The 19598-nt window shown below is 36.5% G+C and overlaps 1 protein-coding gene across 1 annotated transcript in view; it reads left to right on the top strand.

Annotated features, from left to right (window-relative positions):
- Positions 1–18922, top strand: part of LOC103178545 — a 30057-nt gene extending 11135 nt beyond the window's left edge. Inside the window, exons 15-24 of the mRNA XM_007893366.2 lie at positions 42–191; positions 640–780; positions 2736–2849; positions 4331–4450; positions 5256–5329; positions 6158–6368; positions 7143–7295; positions 7666–7836; positions 12381–12606; positions 18277–18922. Of these exons, the coding sequence (XP_007891557.2) occupies positions 42–191; positions 640–780; positions 2736–2849; positions 4331–4450; positions 5256–5329; positions 6158–6368; positions 7143–7295; positions 7666–7836; positions 12381–12606; positions 18277–18413 (1497 nt within the window). The 3' untranslated portion in view covers positions 18414–18922. The remainder of the gene's footprint in view (positions 1–41; positions 192–639; positions 781–2735; positions 2850–4330; positions 4451–5255; positions 5330–6157; positions 6369–7142; positions 7296–7665; positions 7837–12380; positions 12607–18276) is intronic.
- The last annotated feature ends 676 nt before the right edge of the window (positions 18923–19598 follow it).

Raw genomic sequence — 19598 nt, 5'->3', positions numbered from 1 at the left:
TTTGCCTGACTTAAAATGTTGTTTTTGATTGATATTTTCAGGCATTCGAATCATTTAACAAGGCACTGAAGCTATTCCCATTGTATGCTTTAGCATATTACCAACGAGGACTGTGCAGAATGGGACTTCAGGAGACAAATTATATCCAAGACTTTCATAGAGCACTTGATATCAATCCAAATCTGTTTGAGGTATTGAAAATTGCACTGTTGAAATAAATTTACATTGTGCTTGTAAGACTGTCCCACACCTCCCACCCACTTTGGAATTCAGCTCATAGTCCAGGCTGTGCTCTTTCCAAAAGTCCCTTCACCTTGGCCATCTTTCGTTGTCTTGACAACCCTTCTTAAAGACTCTTTCTTTGGGTATGCTTTTGGTCAACATCCTCATAATCCTTTCCTCACTTAGTGATCCACACCATCTCCATAAAGCATTTTGGTGATGTCAATCCCGACGTGAAAGGCGCTATACAAATGTAATCTTGTTGTTGTTATTCTACATGAATGACAGGTGCAAGTTGTGGGTGTTGTTTATGAATATATTTCAGAAAAATGTTTAACCTGAGATATTTATTGATATATGGTAACATAAAAGTTCCAAAGGAATGCTTGCTAAAAGAAAATGTCATTGTTTCTGCAGGTCTTCATAAGTCGAGCTATTTTCTATGGACTGCAAGGCCGCTATTTTAAGGCTCTTCTGAGCTGCAACAAAGCACTAATGATTCAGCCCAAGAGTGTGAGAGTCTTTATTTATAGAGGAACATTGAAATTCTTCATTAAGGTATGGTTTCGTACCATTCTTATTGACAATTCATTTAATTTGGTGATTGATGTATAGTGATAGTACTTTTGAATCAACTGTAAGTGAAAAGGATGTTTGCAGTTTTTTAACCTGAGTTGAGCAAAAGACTTGAGAGTTTAGAAGTAAGCGATTGTATCTTTAAAGGTTTTCTGTCTGTCACAATTATCTGACTCCAGCTACACAACAACAACAACAACAACAAGATTCCATTTATAAAGCGCCTTTCACGTCAGGAGGACGTCCCAAGGCGCTGCACAGTTGGGTCATGACCCGAGCAGGGGGGAAATGGTCAGGGTGAGGGGAGGGAAGGGAGGGAGCGAGGAGGGGGGAAATGGTCAGGGTGAGGGGAGGGAAGGGAGGGAGCGAGGAGGAGGAAGAGAGTCGAGAGGGGAGCTGAAGGCACGGTCAAAGAGAAAGGTTTTGAGAAGGAGGAAAGGGAGGAAGCAAGGCGAAGGCACTGGGGGATGGAGTTCCAGAGCCTCGGGGCTGAGAGGCTGAAGGCCCGACCACCGATGGTAGGGCGGTTGGGGCGGGGGACGTGGAGCAGACCGGAGCCAGAGGAACGGAGGGTACGGGCAGGTAGGTAGGGGGATAGTAGGTTGGAGAGGTAGGAGGGAGCAAGGCCGTGAATGGCCTTGTAGGTGAGGATGAGGATGGTTTTATGCTTCTGCCATATACAATTGTCCCATTCATACTTAAATAAAGCCATGTCATGAATTCCAATGTTATAATAACTTAATCTAAATGTGCAAGTATGGGGAAAGAATTGACGCCATCATAGCTTCTTGCACAGATGCCTCCATTATTCAGACAAATAAGTACCTTGAAATTTAGGTACTGTATCTACAGTTTTGACAGTTATCGGTGACTTGCTAAAGAAGCAAATAGGTAGATGGAATGTTGCACACAATGTCAATCACGTATATTAAATGTGGCAAGAGGCTTCCCTCTAATGAATCCATTTCTGTCTTTGAATGGTTGGTAGAATTTGAAAATAGTTATACACTGTGCGGTAAATAAATAATAATAAAATTGATCACTTTCGATCCACTCCTGTTTGTGGGACATTGATGTGCGCGATTCGCTGCTGGGTTTTGTCCACAAAATATACTTTGAAGTCAAGCGCTTTGAGACGCCCAGAAGACGTGAAGAGTGCTATGTCAAATGCAAGGATTATTATTATCATTCACTATACAGAATATTCTTTGAAGCACTTTGAGACATCTCGAAGACATGATAAGGCGCTATAACAAATTCAAGAAATATTATTATTACAAATTGTATTTGGAAATCACCTTGGAAAGTGTTTAATAGACTCCATGTCGGATTCAATACACATTGGGTCTACATGAATTTACCTGTATGATTATTGTCAATTGTTATACAATAAATATTGCACTATACAAATTGTATATTTTAAACAATAAGCAGTAAATGTTGCACGGTAGGAAATTGTACCTTGGTGACTTACATTCTTCAGGGTATTGTCAGTGTGATCTCCTTGGGCTCAGCTTGCTCCAAAGTAACTTGCGTGGTAATGAAACGTCAGAATCGAGTCGACCTTCTCTGAGGGTCTGGGTAGCCCGCTTCTTAAGCCAGGTGAGTCTGCAGTACTGCAAGGCACTGCCGTTAACAAGCGTACCCTGCCTGCCACTGAGGCACTCTATTCCATACACTGGGAAATTTTCATGTGTAGGTGGTATACATATGTGAAACACTCTGTCTGGTTTGGTTACTGTTAATCATGGCAATGGATTTTTGTTTGTGTCAGACATCTGGCTGACAAAAAAAGTCTTTGTGAAAACCTGGAGATTCTCTGGGCTCGTTATTGAATGCCTTGTTCCTGAATAGCAACAGTTTTAATAAATGTGTGACATTTCAAGTTCTGCTTTGACTTAAGATTTCACCTATTTACAAATATCAATCTATTACAGGCATATAAAACAGCAATTGCCGACTTGAATTCAGCAATAGCCATTGACAATGTCTGCAGCCTGGCATTCTTTAACAGAGCTGTCTGTTATCACCAGATAAACGAATATGATAAGGTACATGGAGAAAAGCCTAACTCTGTTATCTGTGTTTTATTAGCTGCCCACATCACTGTAAGCAGAGGTACTGAATACAGATACTTGTCATTGATTAATATCCCTCCAAAAACCGAAACAATAATAAATTGGTCATTTTCAATCTACGACTGTTTGTGGGACATTGCTGTGCGCAATTGACTGCCGCGGTCGCCCACAAATATACAGTCAATTCACTTTACAGTGTGTTCTGTGAAGCGCTTTGGGACGTCCTCCCGACGTGAAAAGCGCCATATCAAATGCAAGGATTATTATTATTATTATTAATATATTAATATCATTCTGAAATTCTCACTAGTGTGAACATCACTGTTTTCTGGTGTTTCATGAGTGCTTATCTAATAGTGAATAATATGATGCATATTTATCATGTGATTTAGAATTACCAAAGCCTGCTGAATTTAAATTAAAAATAATCGTTATGCGTTAAAACCGAGTTAAAGTTATGCCTGTATGTTCAGTGTTGTTGGGTTATCGGTGTACATATTTTGATACTAAAATCCTTTTATTTGCCCCCAGTCCGTTTTTTGTGAACAGAGGCATGTGGAGTAAGGAAATTTGCCTTACTAAGTAAGGAATGAAATTTCCCCAGGTCCTCTCGCTTACAAGACGAGTGCTTTAACCAATGGTTGTTGTAAATAAGTGAGCCCAGAGAGTGAATTCAAGAAGATTTGATCAGAAAGAGTCACAGCTGGGCTGATTCAGTGGTGTTTTCATCATCCTCATATTCAGTTTCCAGCTGTGGTCACTGGATATACCACAAAATATACTTTTAAGGATTTAAATTTAAGATTTAGAGCAATGATGCGGATTATAGAACTAACTGCCATCCGTGTGCCATCGGAGATAATTCAGTCTATTTTAAAATTAAAAACGGAGTGATAATTGAAGGCATGTGGAGGGACTGTTGAGGTGTGAATTAACATTCACAGCTGTAACTGAAGAATCCCAGGTTTATAGTTATAAATCTGCTATACAGCTCCTCCACAATTGAACTCAAGACAGTGCCCTTCACAATGTCCTCAATAATGTTCTCATTATTGTGCAGATGTCATGGTGACTTGGTTGGGGCTGAGTCCAGGGGTGGGGCGGGGTGTGGAAAGCTGGCGAGTGACTTCCAGGCCGTGTTCTCTTTCCGCTGATGATCTAGGTCGGGTGAACCAACTTAGTTTAACACCCAATTGTGACAGAATGAATCCAGGAATGATTAGGGCAGATCATGTGCAACTCTTTCAGATCAATTTGCAATAATCAGCAACAGCATACATCAGTGTGCAGCAGAGTAACAATTTTAATAGATTTTTTTCCTTTTCTAAGTTTAAAGGGTAGTCGTGGCAAATAAAAATTTAATTGACAGTGTTGGATAACATCAACCAGGAGGGCCATGCTGTGTATTTGCAAATAGATTTGGACTTAAGTTAACATTTTCGAATATATTTTAGGCTTTGAAAGACTACGGGATAGTGATGCTTCTTGGTGGGCTAAAGGAAGTTGATTTTAAGCTACTAATTAACCGTGGTTTGCTGTATTTTAAGATGGAAGATTACTACAGTGCAATACAGGTCAGTGCCAGAAAGGTTAGAGAAAAGAATACAAAATGAGAGAGCACTTTGACAGACATGTTCTCCCAATGTGAGAGGTGCAATATCAATTACAACAACTATTATTTTTCAGTGAAACATTATTAACTACTTGCAGCTAATGTTTAGCTATTTAAACATTATCTTTCAAAACTTTGGCAAAATGTGTATCATTTATTTCTGGCAAGATAATTATAATCTATGTTTCAGTGACCTTTTTTGATGACTGAAGGTATGAAAGATTTTCAAATACATCATTATCTATACCCTTTCCATAAATATTAACATAGTAACATCTTTTGCCACCTTGCCAGTCTAATCTTATTCTGTTATTAAAGTTGTTCCTGATTTTTTTCGAAAACAAACCAAAAGCATTCAGAAGGAATCAAGAATCTAAATGTAATCAGGTTATAGCTTGTTACAATCTCTTAAAATACATTCAACGTTCTTGCTTTTTGTGTAGAACACCTTATTTATTCTGTTTTTCTAGCCTAATTTGTAAAAGTTGATCTTACAAAAATGAAGCATTATTTGTTAAAACCTAATGATGGAGGTAAGAAATTTAAATTCTGTTGTATTTATTCAACTAGATACAAACTTTTGCTGACAGATTTTAATGAAAAAAATATATCTAAAATCTCTTATAAACCACACCTCTTATAAATACCAGTCACAGATTAATACAATATCTGATTAATTGTTTTTATAATGTAATCTTATTCTGTGCTTCTCGGTAATATTTAATTTATCTCAATGTGATGTGATTTTGCTTTTTTCTACATCACAGGATTTTAAAGCAGCAAGCGTATTGCAGCCTACAAATGACAAGATCTGTCATGCATTGGGATTCTGCAAACATAAGTAAGTAATGATAGATATAGTAGATAAATAAATAGAAAGTAAGAAATGTAAAAAGTCTGGAGGGGTAGATGTTCAGCAAGTCTAGTTCTGGAAGAACTACTGCATTTCATGTTGCACAAATATTCTCGCTATCAAGATCCGCATCCTCACCTACAAGGCCATTCACGGCCTTGCTCCCTCCTACCTCTCTGACCTACTATCCCCCTACCTACCTGCCCGTACCCTCCGTTCCTCTGGCTCCGGTCTGCTCCACATCCCCCGCCCCAACCGCCCTACCATCGGTGGCCGGGTCTTTAGCCTCTCAGCCCCTAGGCTCTGGAACTCTATCCCCCAGTGCCTTCGCCTTGCCTCCTCCCTTTCCTCCTTCAAGGCCGGTCTCAAGACCTTTCTCTTTGACCGTGCCTTCAGCTCCCCTCTCGACTCTCTACCCCCTCCTCGCTCCCTCCCTTCCCACACCCTGACCATTTCTCCCATCCTCGCTCCCTCCCTTCACTCCCCTCACCCTGACCATTTCCCCCCTGCTCGGGTCCTGACCCAACTGTACAGCGCCTTGGGACGTCCTCCCGACGTGAAAGGCGCCCTATAAATGGAATCTTGTTGTTGTTGTTGTTGGTACTGGTCACCATTCTGGTGCTTAAAATACCTCTGTGGTTCAAAAATATAATTGATAAATGATTATGTTGCATAAAGCATTTTGGTGTTTATATTGAAGTGAGTTAATTTAATTTTTGTGGAATTAGCGCAAGTTTTCAAAATTCTATTTCACTTTTATGCAGGTAGCTTTAAAGGCGAGACATTACCTTTCTAATCCTTGTTCTTCATTCTCAGAATTGGGCAGTTGACCAAAGCTGTGAACGTTTTCACAAAAGCAGTAAAACTGAACCCATTTTTTGTGGATGCATACTTCGGACGTGGAAACGTCTACATGGATTATCGTACTGCAGCTGGAACAAAGGAGGCACAAAAAGATTTCCTTCGAGCGCTTCATTTGGACCCACTGTGTGAGAAAGCCAGAATCAGTCTGGCATACAACTTTCAGGTGACAATAATTTATTACATTTATAATATTTGGGATTTTGATTCTCATCTCGCTTTAGCTACATTTGTCAAAAGTTACAACACAAAGAAAATGGCTCTTAATTCATTTTTGTTATGAAAAACTTCTAAGTGCATACATACTTAAAGTTATTTATAAATTATTAATCTAGAGGCAAATTAAACTTCTGGTTGTCATGTTGTTTTCTGGATTGTAATACTTAAAATAATAGAACATTGTTACAGGGGACAAACTGTTAGCTCATACACTGCCTTTTGAACTCCGTGTTTTGAAATTAGACAACAGATGAGATGAAACTTTCCACTCTGTAGATGATCAATGAAATTAAATCTCAACAAGTCACAACTCAGTTCGAATTAGGTAGAAATTCCCAACAATAAATACCCAGATACAGCACAAATTTTGCAATTCATTATTATTCTAACTCAGCAAACCCAAAAGTTTGGCTGCCCTGGACAATTGACCCATTATGTTTTAGTAAATAAGAGTGAATAATCTCAATTACTGCATCTGTGAATGCTCATTTTAATATCAGTCAATGGCTTAAATCCACCCCTGAGCTGGTATTTGAAGAATTTCACAATTTAGGATTTGGTCTGTTAGCAGTGATATTCACAGATGCACTTCTAAAATTATAGAAACTGCACAAGCACCAGACATTGAGCAATAAGGAATAAGATAATAGGATTAAGACAAACATTTAAATAATTATTTTATTAATATTTAGTTTATAATTACATTATTTTCCCTTATTAGGTATTGGGGAGGTATCAGAAAGCGTGGAATCATTTTACAATTGCAATTGATAATAACCCCAACTTTCAAGACGCGTATGAAGGGCGGGCAGTGATCAATCTTCAAATGAATGACACCTTTGCAGCATTTCAGGATATCAATGCTGCATTAAAGGTATGCTTAATAAGTTTAAAAGGAAATAAATTGATACCAGATTCAGGCTGACATTCCAGTCCTGCTGGTGCAGCAGTGCATTGTGAGACGAGATGTTAAACCAAGGCTCCATCTACCTGTTCAGGTGGATTTTAAAGATCATATTACACTTCGAAAGGAGAAGTCAATTCTTCTAGCCTTTTATAATTGCTTATGTTGTTAAATATTGTTGTTAGATATGAAAGAATTTAATAGATTTACATTAAGTAAATTTATATCGGTCCAATTCCTTGACTGTCCAGTATGTTTGACCGTCTTCCCGACATGAAAGGCGCTATACAAATATAATTTGTTGTTGTAACCTAATAACAGTATATTATTTTCCTTGCAGATCAGTAAGTCTGCAAAGCTGTTAACGAACCGTGGTGTGATTAACCAGTTCATGGGACATCTACCTAGTGCAATGGCTGACTATAAAATGGCTATCACTCTTGATCCCAAATTTTCTCTTGCATATTTTAATGCAGCCAACCTTTACTTCCATAACAAGCAATTTAAACAGGTATTGTTCTTTGAAAAACATATTTAAAAAAAAACTTACAGCAGTAAGTGTATAGTTTGCTTATTTCCACAGTTTTACATATAAAGTACTGTAATCAAAAGGTTCATTTTCATTACCATTTATTAATGGTGGTTAATCCGTTGCTATTGCTCTATAAGAGACGTAATAATGAAATAAACTGTATTTTTATAAAGTATTTTCCAAAGCATAAAATAGGGAGGGAGGGAATAAAGAGGGGGAAATATTTCAGGATAAAACAGGCTAGGAAAGAGTGGAACAGGTGACCATATTTTGTTACAAGTGAAATTCAGAAGTGAATGCCACATATTAATTTTGCAAACAATGAACTTCTGAAATCAACCCTTCAATTCACATAACTAGAAGCCATGGAACCATGTAGCTTTGTAAAACAAATGCTTGACTCACTTAGTTAACAAGTTAACATGACTTCTATTGAAATATTAAGCTTCTATTGAAATAATTAACATTCCTACTTGTACCCTAACTTTCTGCATACCTGCTAATGGCAGCATAGAATTTTAAAATATATGCAAGGCACCATTCAATAATGCAGCTCAAGTTTATCTCTCGCTGGAATTGATGCAATCGATACCATAAGATAAGCTTGCAAATTGAACCATATCCTGTCTAAATAATGCACTTTACTTTTGTATGCATCATACAACTGTACAGCGTTAATCTTTTTATTTGTCTCCAGTATTTTTTTTATATAAGAACTTTTATACCACTTCTCATCACAGTATTGGGTCTTCTATATTTTTAGATGCTGGACTTTTAAATTATAGATCAATTTTACAGGATTTTCATGAATGTATTCCACATGCAAAATTTGATTTGAAATTATGTGTTTTATTCAGTATATTAGCAAAAATGTAGGCATGTGTCCAGGATTCACATTTGTATCCCATTCATGCATTTTGGAATCTTTCTTTCATTCTGCTTCTATCACTAATTCATGATTTTTGGCTTCTTCAATGTTGGTTAACTGACGAATTGTCCATTGTCGTATCCGAATTTCCTGTAGAAAGATTAAAAATTGTGATTTAAATCATGAAATTTAAAAATACCTCCGCAATATAACTAAAATCAGTTTCAAATATTTTTATTCCTCAACTTGAATACTTCCTTGAATAGTATTTTGTCAGTCATACAATAATAAGTGCCTTCACTAGTTAAGCAATATAGGTAACAAATGTAGTCAGAACCAAAATTACATTTACTCACTAAAGTTCAGGATTTTATTTATGAACACATACACAAAAAGGGTAAAACTGATTACTAAGAACATTGTAAAGTATACCTGTTCAACTGGCATTACTCTTTTCTTTTGTCGTTTTTTCTTGCTAATCGATATCCCAGGGAGATCCAGTTTAACACTGGCGAGTGCTTTCCAAGAAAGATATCTTCTACCTTTGATGGTTTCCTGAGCACTTTTCTTATTTGTCTGTTTTTGAGATTTTGGAAAGGCCGAAAGATTCTTGAGAGAATTTTCTTTCAGATGAATGAAATCTTTTTCATTACTGAACATATTAATCTGCTCGTCAGACTCAGCCAAATTCAGATCTGAAAAAGGACTTTCTTCATGCACTGTTGATAGTATTGGTCCTCTAAAGGAAATAGATTTGCTTGAAATTCCCGTGCTCCATTGTTTAGCCATATTTGTATGACTGGTGACATCCTGGATGCCAGACAGTGTGTTGTTCAGAGTTGGAGACATTTCCTTGGAACTTTCACAATCGTTGATTTCCAAGAAGCTTTTTGCAGCCTTAGGTACAGGAGAGATGCTGGGTGAAAGTGAATCAGTAAACAGCTTCTCCGGTTCAAAGTGGATGGGAACAATTCTAGACAGCTGCACATTCTGATTTGAGGACTCTTTGTTTTCAATAGGACACTGTATGGGGGTGCTAGATTTCACAGTGAGTTTATGAGAAGCTCTTAATCGTTTTACATTGATGAAGGACACTTTTTCCTCAGATGACATATTCAATTACAATAGATTGCTGTAAATCTGATTTAAAAGAAAACAGTGTGAAATTAGTTAATATTCTAGGTCAAATTCTAAAAATAAAATGCACAAAGGATTGCAATTAATCTTTATATTTTCAATTGGTGGTTTAAAATGTTACATCATCAATTTTCTTGATACTATAACATTTTAACAGAAAAAATTCCAGAGAAGTTTGACTAGCGGAAACATTCAATAAAAATGTACAGAATTGTTTGGCCACCATCATGGTGGGATGGTATGTTGCAGTTCTTGGATGTTAACTTCCTCAGTCCACTAGCTGAATAACAAACAGACATTTCAACCTACCAAATAGAATATTGAAACAGGGAAAATTTCATTTTCACATAGCTTACCCATTCCAACTTTCTAAAGATTTCTACAAATTATTCATCACATCAACTAATAACCATGAATCCTTTATATTTTCAGGAACTTGTGATTTTGTATAAAACTCTTTAAACTTTCTTATTCTACTACTTGTAGTTGGTTCCCCCTTTTACAAATTGTTCTACATTACTTCTATTTTTTAATGAACCTATGAACCTATAATTTTGTTTCTGAATCTAGACAATACTGGAAGAGTACTGCAAAATATTATCCCTACTATTGATGCAGTCATTTAAAGCATTTTCAAAACATTTCTTTTGTTAAGGTGAAATCTTACCTGTCCAGCTCACAAATGACCACTGCCTACACAGCTAGTAGCTTTTCTAAACGAGTTATCCCAGAATTCTGCCTGTAGAAATGAGTTGAAGTTCAACTGCAAAGGACTCTGTCCAATTAAAGGTTAATAGTCTCTTAACGAATTTAACTCAGTGAAAGGTTAAATAATTCTGACTTATGCAAAATAGGATATCTATATCACTATCTGCTGTTCATTTAGAGAAATAATGATTGCATGATTTGTATTATCAAATATTGCAATTAAGTTTATCTATTATAATTTATTTCCATGTTTTAACTGCCCATTATATATAGGCCTGTAAATGTTTAATTTGAACTCTATTATTGCGAGTCATGACATGTCAACTTTAATGAAACCCAAATCAGCTGTTCCCAACTGTGAAAAAGTTTGGTCATTTTAATTAAACAAGTTGTTTTCTAATTCACAGGTTTCCCTCATGGGAATTTGCAGGCTAGTTTAATAGGGTGGACATAGTTAGATTGCATTGCTGCTTATTAAGAAACGTAAGGTAGTTGTTTTAAAAATTAATAGTTGCAGGTGTCTCATATAGAATAAGATACATACAATGGGGATACTTAACAGTTAAACAATTGTAATAAATAAATCACAATTACTAGGAAAAGTAATTTGCTAAAGCAGAACTCCTCTTTTACAGAATAGACAGTTCTATCCCAAGCTTCCTTAGTATTTATTGGTTACAAAAACACATACAAGACTATTTTTGGCAACCTTAAATTGAATAATCTCATCTTCTCATAGCTTTCTCACCTTTGGAGCCCAAAGACTATGTATGAGAGGATCCATTACAGCAAATGGGCTTATGGAGTAGATAAAAAGATTTATTTTAGTTCAAGATGTGGAGCAGATGGGGCATTGTTGGAAGAGGAAACTCGGTTCACTGTATCACACAACATAATGTAAAATAGTATGAAATTCCTACACTAGCATAAATGGGGATGGAATAAATTAAAATATGACCTAGTCTTTGTTCCAATGATCCTATATAGTGGCATCACAAAGTTAAAAGTGGAAGAATTAGAATTTCTACACTACCTACCAGGAAAAATCTGAATATTTGATGAAACAAATTATTACTTTATGTGCTTGCAAAATGTGTCCTCTGTTGTCGAATAAAGTTCCAGTTATGATTTATATAGAACTTTTAAATGGGTACCCTTAAGTAATGCAGTTTTCTGCCCATTATTCCTTCTCTCACTTTGTTCATGTGCTACAAGTACGAATTGGGTAATTCATAGAATTATACAGCACAGAAGGAGGCCATTTGGCCATTTGGCCCATCGCGCCTGTGAAGGCTCTTTGAAAAGAGCTACCCAAATCAATCCCATTCCCCCGCTCCCTCCCCATAGCCCTGCAAACTTGTTTTGCCTGTTGTGGAGTCCTGTAGCTCAGTGGTTAGAGCACTCGCTTTGCAAGCGAGAGACCTGAGTTCAATTCCAGGCAGGTCAGGGCGAAACCTTGGGCAAGTTTCCTTACTCCACACGCCTAATAATAATCCCCCCAAAACCAAAAACAATAATAAATTGGTCATTTTCAATCTACGACTTTGTGGGACATTACTGTGCGCAATTGGCTGCCGCGTTCGCCCACAAATATACAGTCAATTCACTTTACAGTGTGTTCTGTGAAGCGCTTTGGGACGTCCTCCCGACGTGAAAAGCGCTATATCAAATGCAAGGATTATTATTATTATAAAAGTTGTTAGCTGGTTGCCTTCAGTTATATAAAATAAAATAGTTTAGAGATGCCTAGTTCATTTAAAGATTCCACATAAGTACATCATAAATGAGCTTGATAATAATTATTTGACAGGCCGATGATTACTACACCAAGGCAATTGATCTGGATCCGGGAGATGAATCTGCAGTATTGAATCGAGCCATATCTCGTGTACTACTTCAGAATGTCCAAGGTGCACTGGAAGATTTTGAACAAGCAATTGCACTGAGCCCTTTTACAGCTCATATATATTTCAACAGAGCAAACCTCTACTTCACTCTAAAGCAGTACAGTGATGCTGAGAGGGATTTTTCCAGAGGTAAGATATAAACTTGCATAGTTTTTTTTTAAAAATCAACAAACATCTCTGAAATTTGAGATTAGGATTTTTTTTATTGACTGAATCGAGAATGACCTAAAAGCACATCAATTCATATTTTGCACAAAAGTTAATTTTATACATACGGGGTGTTTTTTGATTGAGACATTAATCTAGGTTCTATCTGTCTTGTGTATTTTAGGTGGAAGGATTCCTCTTCCTCCCCCCAGATGATTATTAAAATGAATGTGTATTGGTGCTTGTTATTCTGATTTATATTCCTTCTCATCCATATTCTAGTTAATTAGCTGCTCATTTCATTTGTATGCAGATGTTGCTGGGATAAATTAGCTGCCACAGTTGCCTACCTAATATTGAATTATATCTAATTAATATCTCTACATGGAAGAAGTTATATAAATGTAAATTGTGTATTCTTAATATTTTAGATGGAAGCATTGAGTTTTCTCTAATAAATTTAACCGCCTGGGTAGACTGAAAAATTGACCACAACAGAAGCCATAGGAGGAGCAATGGAGAAAGAGAAACCATTTTCTTTTTGTTTTTCAATTCTGTGAAGTGCCTTGAGATGTCCTCCTGAGGTGAAAGGTGCTATAAAAATTGTTGTTGAAAAAATAAGTTGGCCAAGTGAGCCAAATTACAAGAAAGATTTTTATTTTCAGGTCCATTATCTTTTATGCACATTTCAAATCTTTTCAAGAGCTGGTTCAACCTTAGATACAGAAATCTATTCTTCAAGGGTATGTGGCAACATTCAATGTTATTTAAAAAAGTATCTTGAGTGTTTCCATTCTTTGAAAAATGGGACATTGTTGCATATTTTCACCCATTGATGTGACCAAGCATTCCAATGTATAGTACAGGTTGAATGCATAAAAAAGCTTCCCTGTGCTGTCTTAATATTGTATCTGAACTCTCAATAACCTCTCATGCACTTGCAGCAGAACACCTGTATGTATTGATAGCAGGGATTGTTTAACAATCTGGAGCAGTGTTGTCCCAATTATTTTTGTGTATTTTAGAATTCTGATTATTAAAACCTGTCATAAATACTAAATAGCCATAGGAAGAAACATAGTATCATACACTAGACATTCATTATTAAGGGCAGTCAAGAGTCAAGCCTCTTCCCCTTAATTCAATAGTGAGTTTGTGATTTTTGTCACCATCATTTTCAAATAAAAATAGAATGTGGAAAAGGTAGCCTATACAGTGAATTGGCCTCAAGGTGAGGTTCTGTTTAATCAGAAGCCAATTCAAGGATGTTGAAGTAAAAGTAATAAAAAATGTTAGTCTGAGAAATAAATGCCAATCTATTCAGCTAAACCTAATTGCTAGAAAATAATAATTCAGAATGATAGATAATTATGCTGGAATACCTTGTTCATTAATATCTACCAGTCATTACTTTGATCCTTTGCCTGTATTCACCGCTAATGTTTCAGTAACTTATTCAGTTTGTTGTAAGTTGACACTGAAAGCTGTAGAGAGAATTACAGAAGTTCAAAAAGCAAATTAACTCAGCGAGAACAGTTGTTTGAGATTAACTATATGTAATTGGTAGAAGATTACAGAGAATGTTATGATTTTTGTAATACAACTGAGCCCCGTTATAAAAAGAGAGCTTGGGTCCATATAATGGGCTGAGTTATTCTGCGGCTGAGGATTGTAATTAAAGAGCTAAGAGGAGGTGAAAAGACTTTTCATACAGAACCCTATTAGAACTAATATCATAGTAATAATAATCTGCATTTTATATAGATTCTTATTAAAGTTTCAAAGTGCTTTGCAGGATTTACTGTAAAATGTAGTGATTGTATATTTTGTAGGCAAACAGGCAGTCAATTTGTGCATAGCAATGTCTCACAAACAGATATTAGGTCAATGCTTAATTTTAGGGATTACTGGGCAGTACACTAGGAAAAACTCTTTTCTTTGTGAACAGTGCAGTGGGATCTTTAAATCATTTTGGGATCCCGTTATTAACTACCATGTAATGACCCCCATTGCAAAGAAGTGTATGTCAATTAAAGGTGTGATTGGGCCATGATGTACATGTATTTGTCACCCCCTGTGTCGGCCCACCCCCTAGCTTAGAAGCTTCCTGATGCTCACTGTCTCGTCTCACCTATGTAGAATGGACACTAGAGCCATGGACTGAGGGTCAGCTAGTACCTGTCAGCATTACCAAATGATAGCCTTCACGGAAAGAGGAAGAGAGAAAATTGAGCATCAGAGTAAATATATAACTTCAATTTGGCTCAGTTCAGCCTCAGTCTATTTCATCTTGTTCTTCTCCAAAGAGTTAAAAGTTCATTTTGACTAATTCATTGGTTTCAGAAAATAATTCTGAGAATTTTGAAATGTCATCAGTACTCGGTGGCTATATTTGATTTTCTTATCTATACCACTCTAATTTCAGGCTGATTTAGCTTGAGGTTAATGAAAATGTTAGTGTTATTGTGATGAATTGGCAACAAGAATTAATAAAATAGAAAATCACAAGTATAATATCTAAAGCTTGCCCTTTAATGAAAATACATTCATTAAACATAAATGAATTGGCCTCTTGAATCTTGCGCTAGATAGAGCCAGTATAACAGAATAGTATTAAGGTTAATAAAAATGTTTTAAATGACATTTCTTTCAAACTGCTTTGAATTATTTGATTATAATAATACATAAAATCACTGAAGCTTGCTTGACAGTCAATTGATACACTATTATTATATCACAGCCTGACACAGTGAGGCTATACAGAATTTGGTCATTATAAATGATATTCAATACAATTGGTTGTAAATTAGAATCAGGAATACAGTGCCTCCAAGCATTATGCATTTCTGACAAATGGATTTTGTGCCTCTAGGGAAGAGTACTGAATTTGAAGAGGAAATAAAAAATGGTCCAGATTACATTGATTCTAAGCAATCCAGTCTGTCCCAGGCTAGTCTGGATGAGTAAGACATTTCCAGTATCTTCTAAGGGTTGGTGAGGATGATGGGGTTCACGTGAAAATTTACGTACCTAAGGAGAGAGGGTTGGGGGGTTGTGCAGCATGTCCTGATGGGTCAGACCAGGTCTGGTCTGGTTGGAGTCAGTCAGATCAACTGAGTGGGATAGCAATCTTACTGTGTCAGATTGGGACTGCAAGGCAGAGGGAAATCCCATGTCTCAGGCTGGATTCTCAGTTTAGAATGTATTTTCTGCTCTTGTATTTTTTCTCAATCCAAATCTGGCATGAAATACACTGTCATATCACCATTCGTTGTAGATTATGTGCTGGAGAGGGGCACACAAACCTGCCTTAAGCAGGCATTGATTACAAGCTGATATTTTACCTTTAGCCAAGATATAACCAGGCCAAATATCTTATTACTGTCCCCCCTTAGATCAGTGAAGTCAACAAAGACAGTAACCAAACTGTTGGGAGTAGCACATAATGTTTCTTTCGTCACCACCCACTGAATATATCCAACAATTGCAATATTTAGAAGAAGGGAAGAATGGGAGATGGAAAATGGTGTCGACAGCACAATCATTTTACATTTTCATCAAAGATCTTAAACTGCAGCTCTCCTTATGAAACTTGGATATTATGACTTATAAATAGGTCTAACAAACCAATTGTGCTTCCTGTGATAATTAGATTAGTTACAAAGCAGACATTCCTCATAGCATGGGAAACTTTTGTCCTAGCGATTGGAATGCTGTGATAATGTGATCAATGGCAATTTTACGGAAGAATGTACTATACAAAATAAAAGCCTACATAAAGCCTGATTAAATATATCTTTCATACGTCACCCTGTCAAACAAGAAAAAAAAGTTTACATTCCTATTACTTACACAGAGGATTGCTAGGTTATTATTTAGGTACAAAAGGGTTCCTGCACTTCTCAAAGAATTAGCACTGACAGTGGTGTTGACTTACCCATGAGGTTTGAAATAATGAATTAAACATAGAATTTTTTTTCGAACAGTGCTTTAAATCCATCCCTTTGACATTATCTGTCTCTCAGTGTATGTCTGTTGTGCAGTCATTAGTGTGGATTCATGGGTGTCAAACTTGAGCAGGAACCTTGACAGCATGTTAGAACATATAAATGTCTCAGCTTGCTCTTTGGTTTCTTATTACTCTAGATCTTCACTTTATTTCCTTTACTATCTTACTTACTAAAAGTCTAATCTGTGTCACTATAGAGGAGCAAAGAATAAAAGACTTAGAATAGATCGATGGCAAGTAATCAATCTACCGCCACTGCCACATTGCCAGCCTCGACTGTACCTTAACCCAAATGCAGCCAAAACCCTCGTGCATGCGTTTGTCACCTCCAGCCTGGATTATTCAAACGCGTTTCTCGCGGGTCTCCCCAACTCTACTATTCAAAAAATCCAGCTCATTCTGAACTCTGCTGCCCGCATACTTACCTGGACAAAACACTGTATCCCCATCTCACCAGTTCTGGCCAGGCTCCACTGGTTCCCCATTACCGAATGGATCAACTTCAAGATCCTCATACTCATGTTCAAATCCCTTCACTCCCTGGCACCTCCCTACCTCCTCAATCCCCAATCCACCACCCGGCGCCTCCGCTTGACTGGCACTAGCCTCCTGCTTGTCCTTCGCACACTCAACTCCACCATTGGAGGTCGCGCTTTCAACGACTACGCCCTGAAACTTTGCAACACTCTCCCTCAATACCTTCACCTTGCCCCCTCTCTTCCTTTTATCAAGTCCAACCTTAAGACTTTCTTTTTTGACTGTGTTTACGGTCACTTCCCCATCACACTCCCTGGGCTCAGAGTCAGGCTCCACCATTATTAAGTGCTTTGAAACGCTGTCCTGCATGAAAGGTGCTATATAATTGCAAGTTGTTGTAATCAATAAAGTTAATTAAGTTTCTACCCAGATATCTTAATGTACTGTGCTTATGAGGAAATTATAAAGGCTGATTTTGTTAGAATTTCTCATTCATCTGAAGTAGTCATCTGCAACTAGTCATGTTTTGCATATTCTAGTTAATCTCATGAGCTCACTTCATTTTGCTTGACACCTTTTTCTCTTCAGTCCGGTCTTTCTCCTCAGTCCGCCTACTCTTGTGATTAATGTTTTGTAAGTCAGTAATAATGCTTCTTGCAGGAAGTAAGTCAGTAATAATATTCCTCGGATGTAGAGACTGTCATATAAAGGTTTCAAATCACTTCATTTGTAATTACTGTCAAATATAGTGATTCTATATTTAGGTAAATATAACAGCCATTTTGCAAAACATCAATTAAGTAAATAATCAGGATTGTTGCACAGGACACCAGATGAAAGTACCTTCGGTTTCAAATAATAGCATGGCAATCTTTAACATTTAGGTAATTAGTATCTTGTCTCATTAGAAGAATGTCATCTCTGTCAATTCAGCTCTCCCCCAGGACTGCAATGGATTCAATGACAACAGAAATGATACAATTTAAAAAATATATGTTAAAGGCAAATTTCTGTTGTTCTAATTGAATATAATATTGTGAATTTGTGACGCGCTTTGGGATGCCCAAATGATATGCAAGGTGTTATATAAGTGTGTATTATATTGTAAAGTGAAATTTCAAAATTGTTCTAATCATTAACTTGCTTTTACTGTGTTGTCCTTTCAGCATTGGAGCTGAAGCCAGATGATGCTCTGATATATAAACTCCGTGCAGATGTCCGTGGGAAACTGGGTCGGAATGAAGACGCTATATCAGATTACAAAAAGGCAATAGATGTCCAAAATGCTATTAGAAACAGATGATTGCATTTTCCTGGAAGAATCAGCAATTACATAAAAACAAAAAAATTAATTTAACAGAAAGCTGAAAAAGAATGACCATGAAAACTACTTGTAAATAGGAACCTCATATATCTACATGAAAGCTTTATAACTGATTAAATCCACTTGTGATTCAATCTTTTAAAAGTAGGATTTAATATAGCACATAGACGGAAGCTATCACACAACTTCTATTTTATAATCACACCTAACAAGATAAATGCAGATTGTGTGTCAGTTGAAGCACTTTGATATAAGGTGTCTACAAAAATATTTTTTTCTCTGTGACCAGGAATATTTTCTATTGATCAGAAAAAGATTCCGTCTAGTTTAGGAAGCTCATTATCCTAATAAACTTGTTTTATTTTACATTTGACTTTCGAAATAACTTTAATTTTCAACACTGGTGGGGTAGCCTGAGAAAAGGTTGCAAAAATGTTGTTTAACAATGATCCAATTTTGAAATAAAAGATTTGAATTCTTTAACACAAGTTAATCAGGCTTTGTTGAATATATTTCTAACAATGTAACTTCTATTTCATATTTCTATTCTATACTTCTACAAAAACACATAGTCACTACACTTTACAGTGAATCCTATGAAGCGCTTTGAGATGACCTCCCAATGTGAAAGGTGCTGTATCGGTATAAAGATAATCAATATTATGAACAAAATCTTTTTTGCAATGAACCTGAGATATCTTCCTTATTGTAATGGCAAACCTGATCTTCCCATTATTATTATTAACAACAGAAATCTGGTTTACCAATCCCCAACCATTGTTGTCCTGACTAAAGAATCACATACTTGATTTCCTCAGCAGTATGCTTGTTGCTGAGTACATCAGGTTTGTCAACAAGTAATGTTACTGAAATATTTTCATGAATAATTAGATTAAAATTAGACACGCCTACAGATGTTTCTTTTCTTATATCTCCTGTTCAGGCTTCCATTGCATTGTCATTATTAAGAAGCTTGAATACTGTGCAGCATAAACTATAAAACAAAGCTAACAAGCAAGCGCAACAGCTGAAGGAAGCAACAATGGAAAATAAACATTAGAGCAAGAAAGTGATGTCAAAACTTAAAAGATTAAATGTATCTGTTGAAAAAAAAATCCAAGGAACAAAAGGCACCTTGAGATAAAGATGGATCTGCAAAAGTAT

The sequence above is a fragment of the Callorhinchus milii genome, unplaced genomic scaffold (assembly GCF_018977255.1).
Source record: "Callorhinchus milii isolate IMCB2004 unplaced genomic scaffold, IMCB_Cmil_1.0 Scaffold9, whole genome shotgun sequence".
In the NCBI taxonomy this organism is placed as follows: domain Eukaryota; kingdom Metazoa; phylum Chordata; class Chondrichthyes; order Chimaeriformes; family Callorhinchidae; genus Callorhinchus; species Callorhinchus milii.
This window is presented reverse-complemented; position numbering and strand designations above follow the sequence as displayed.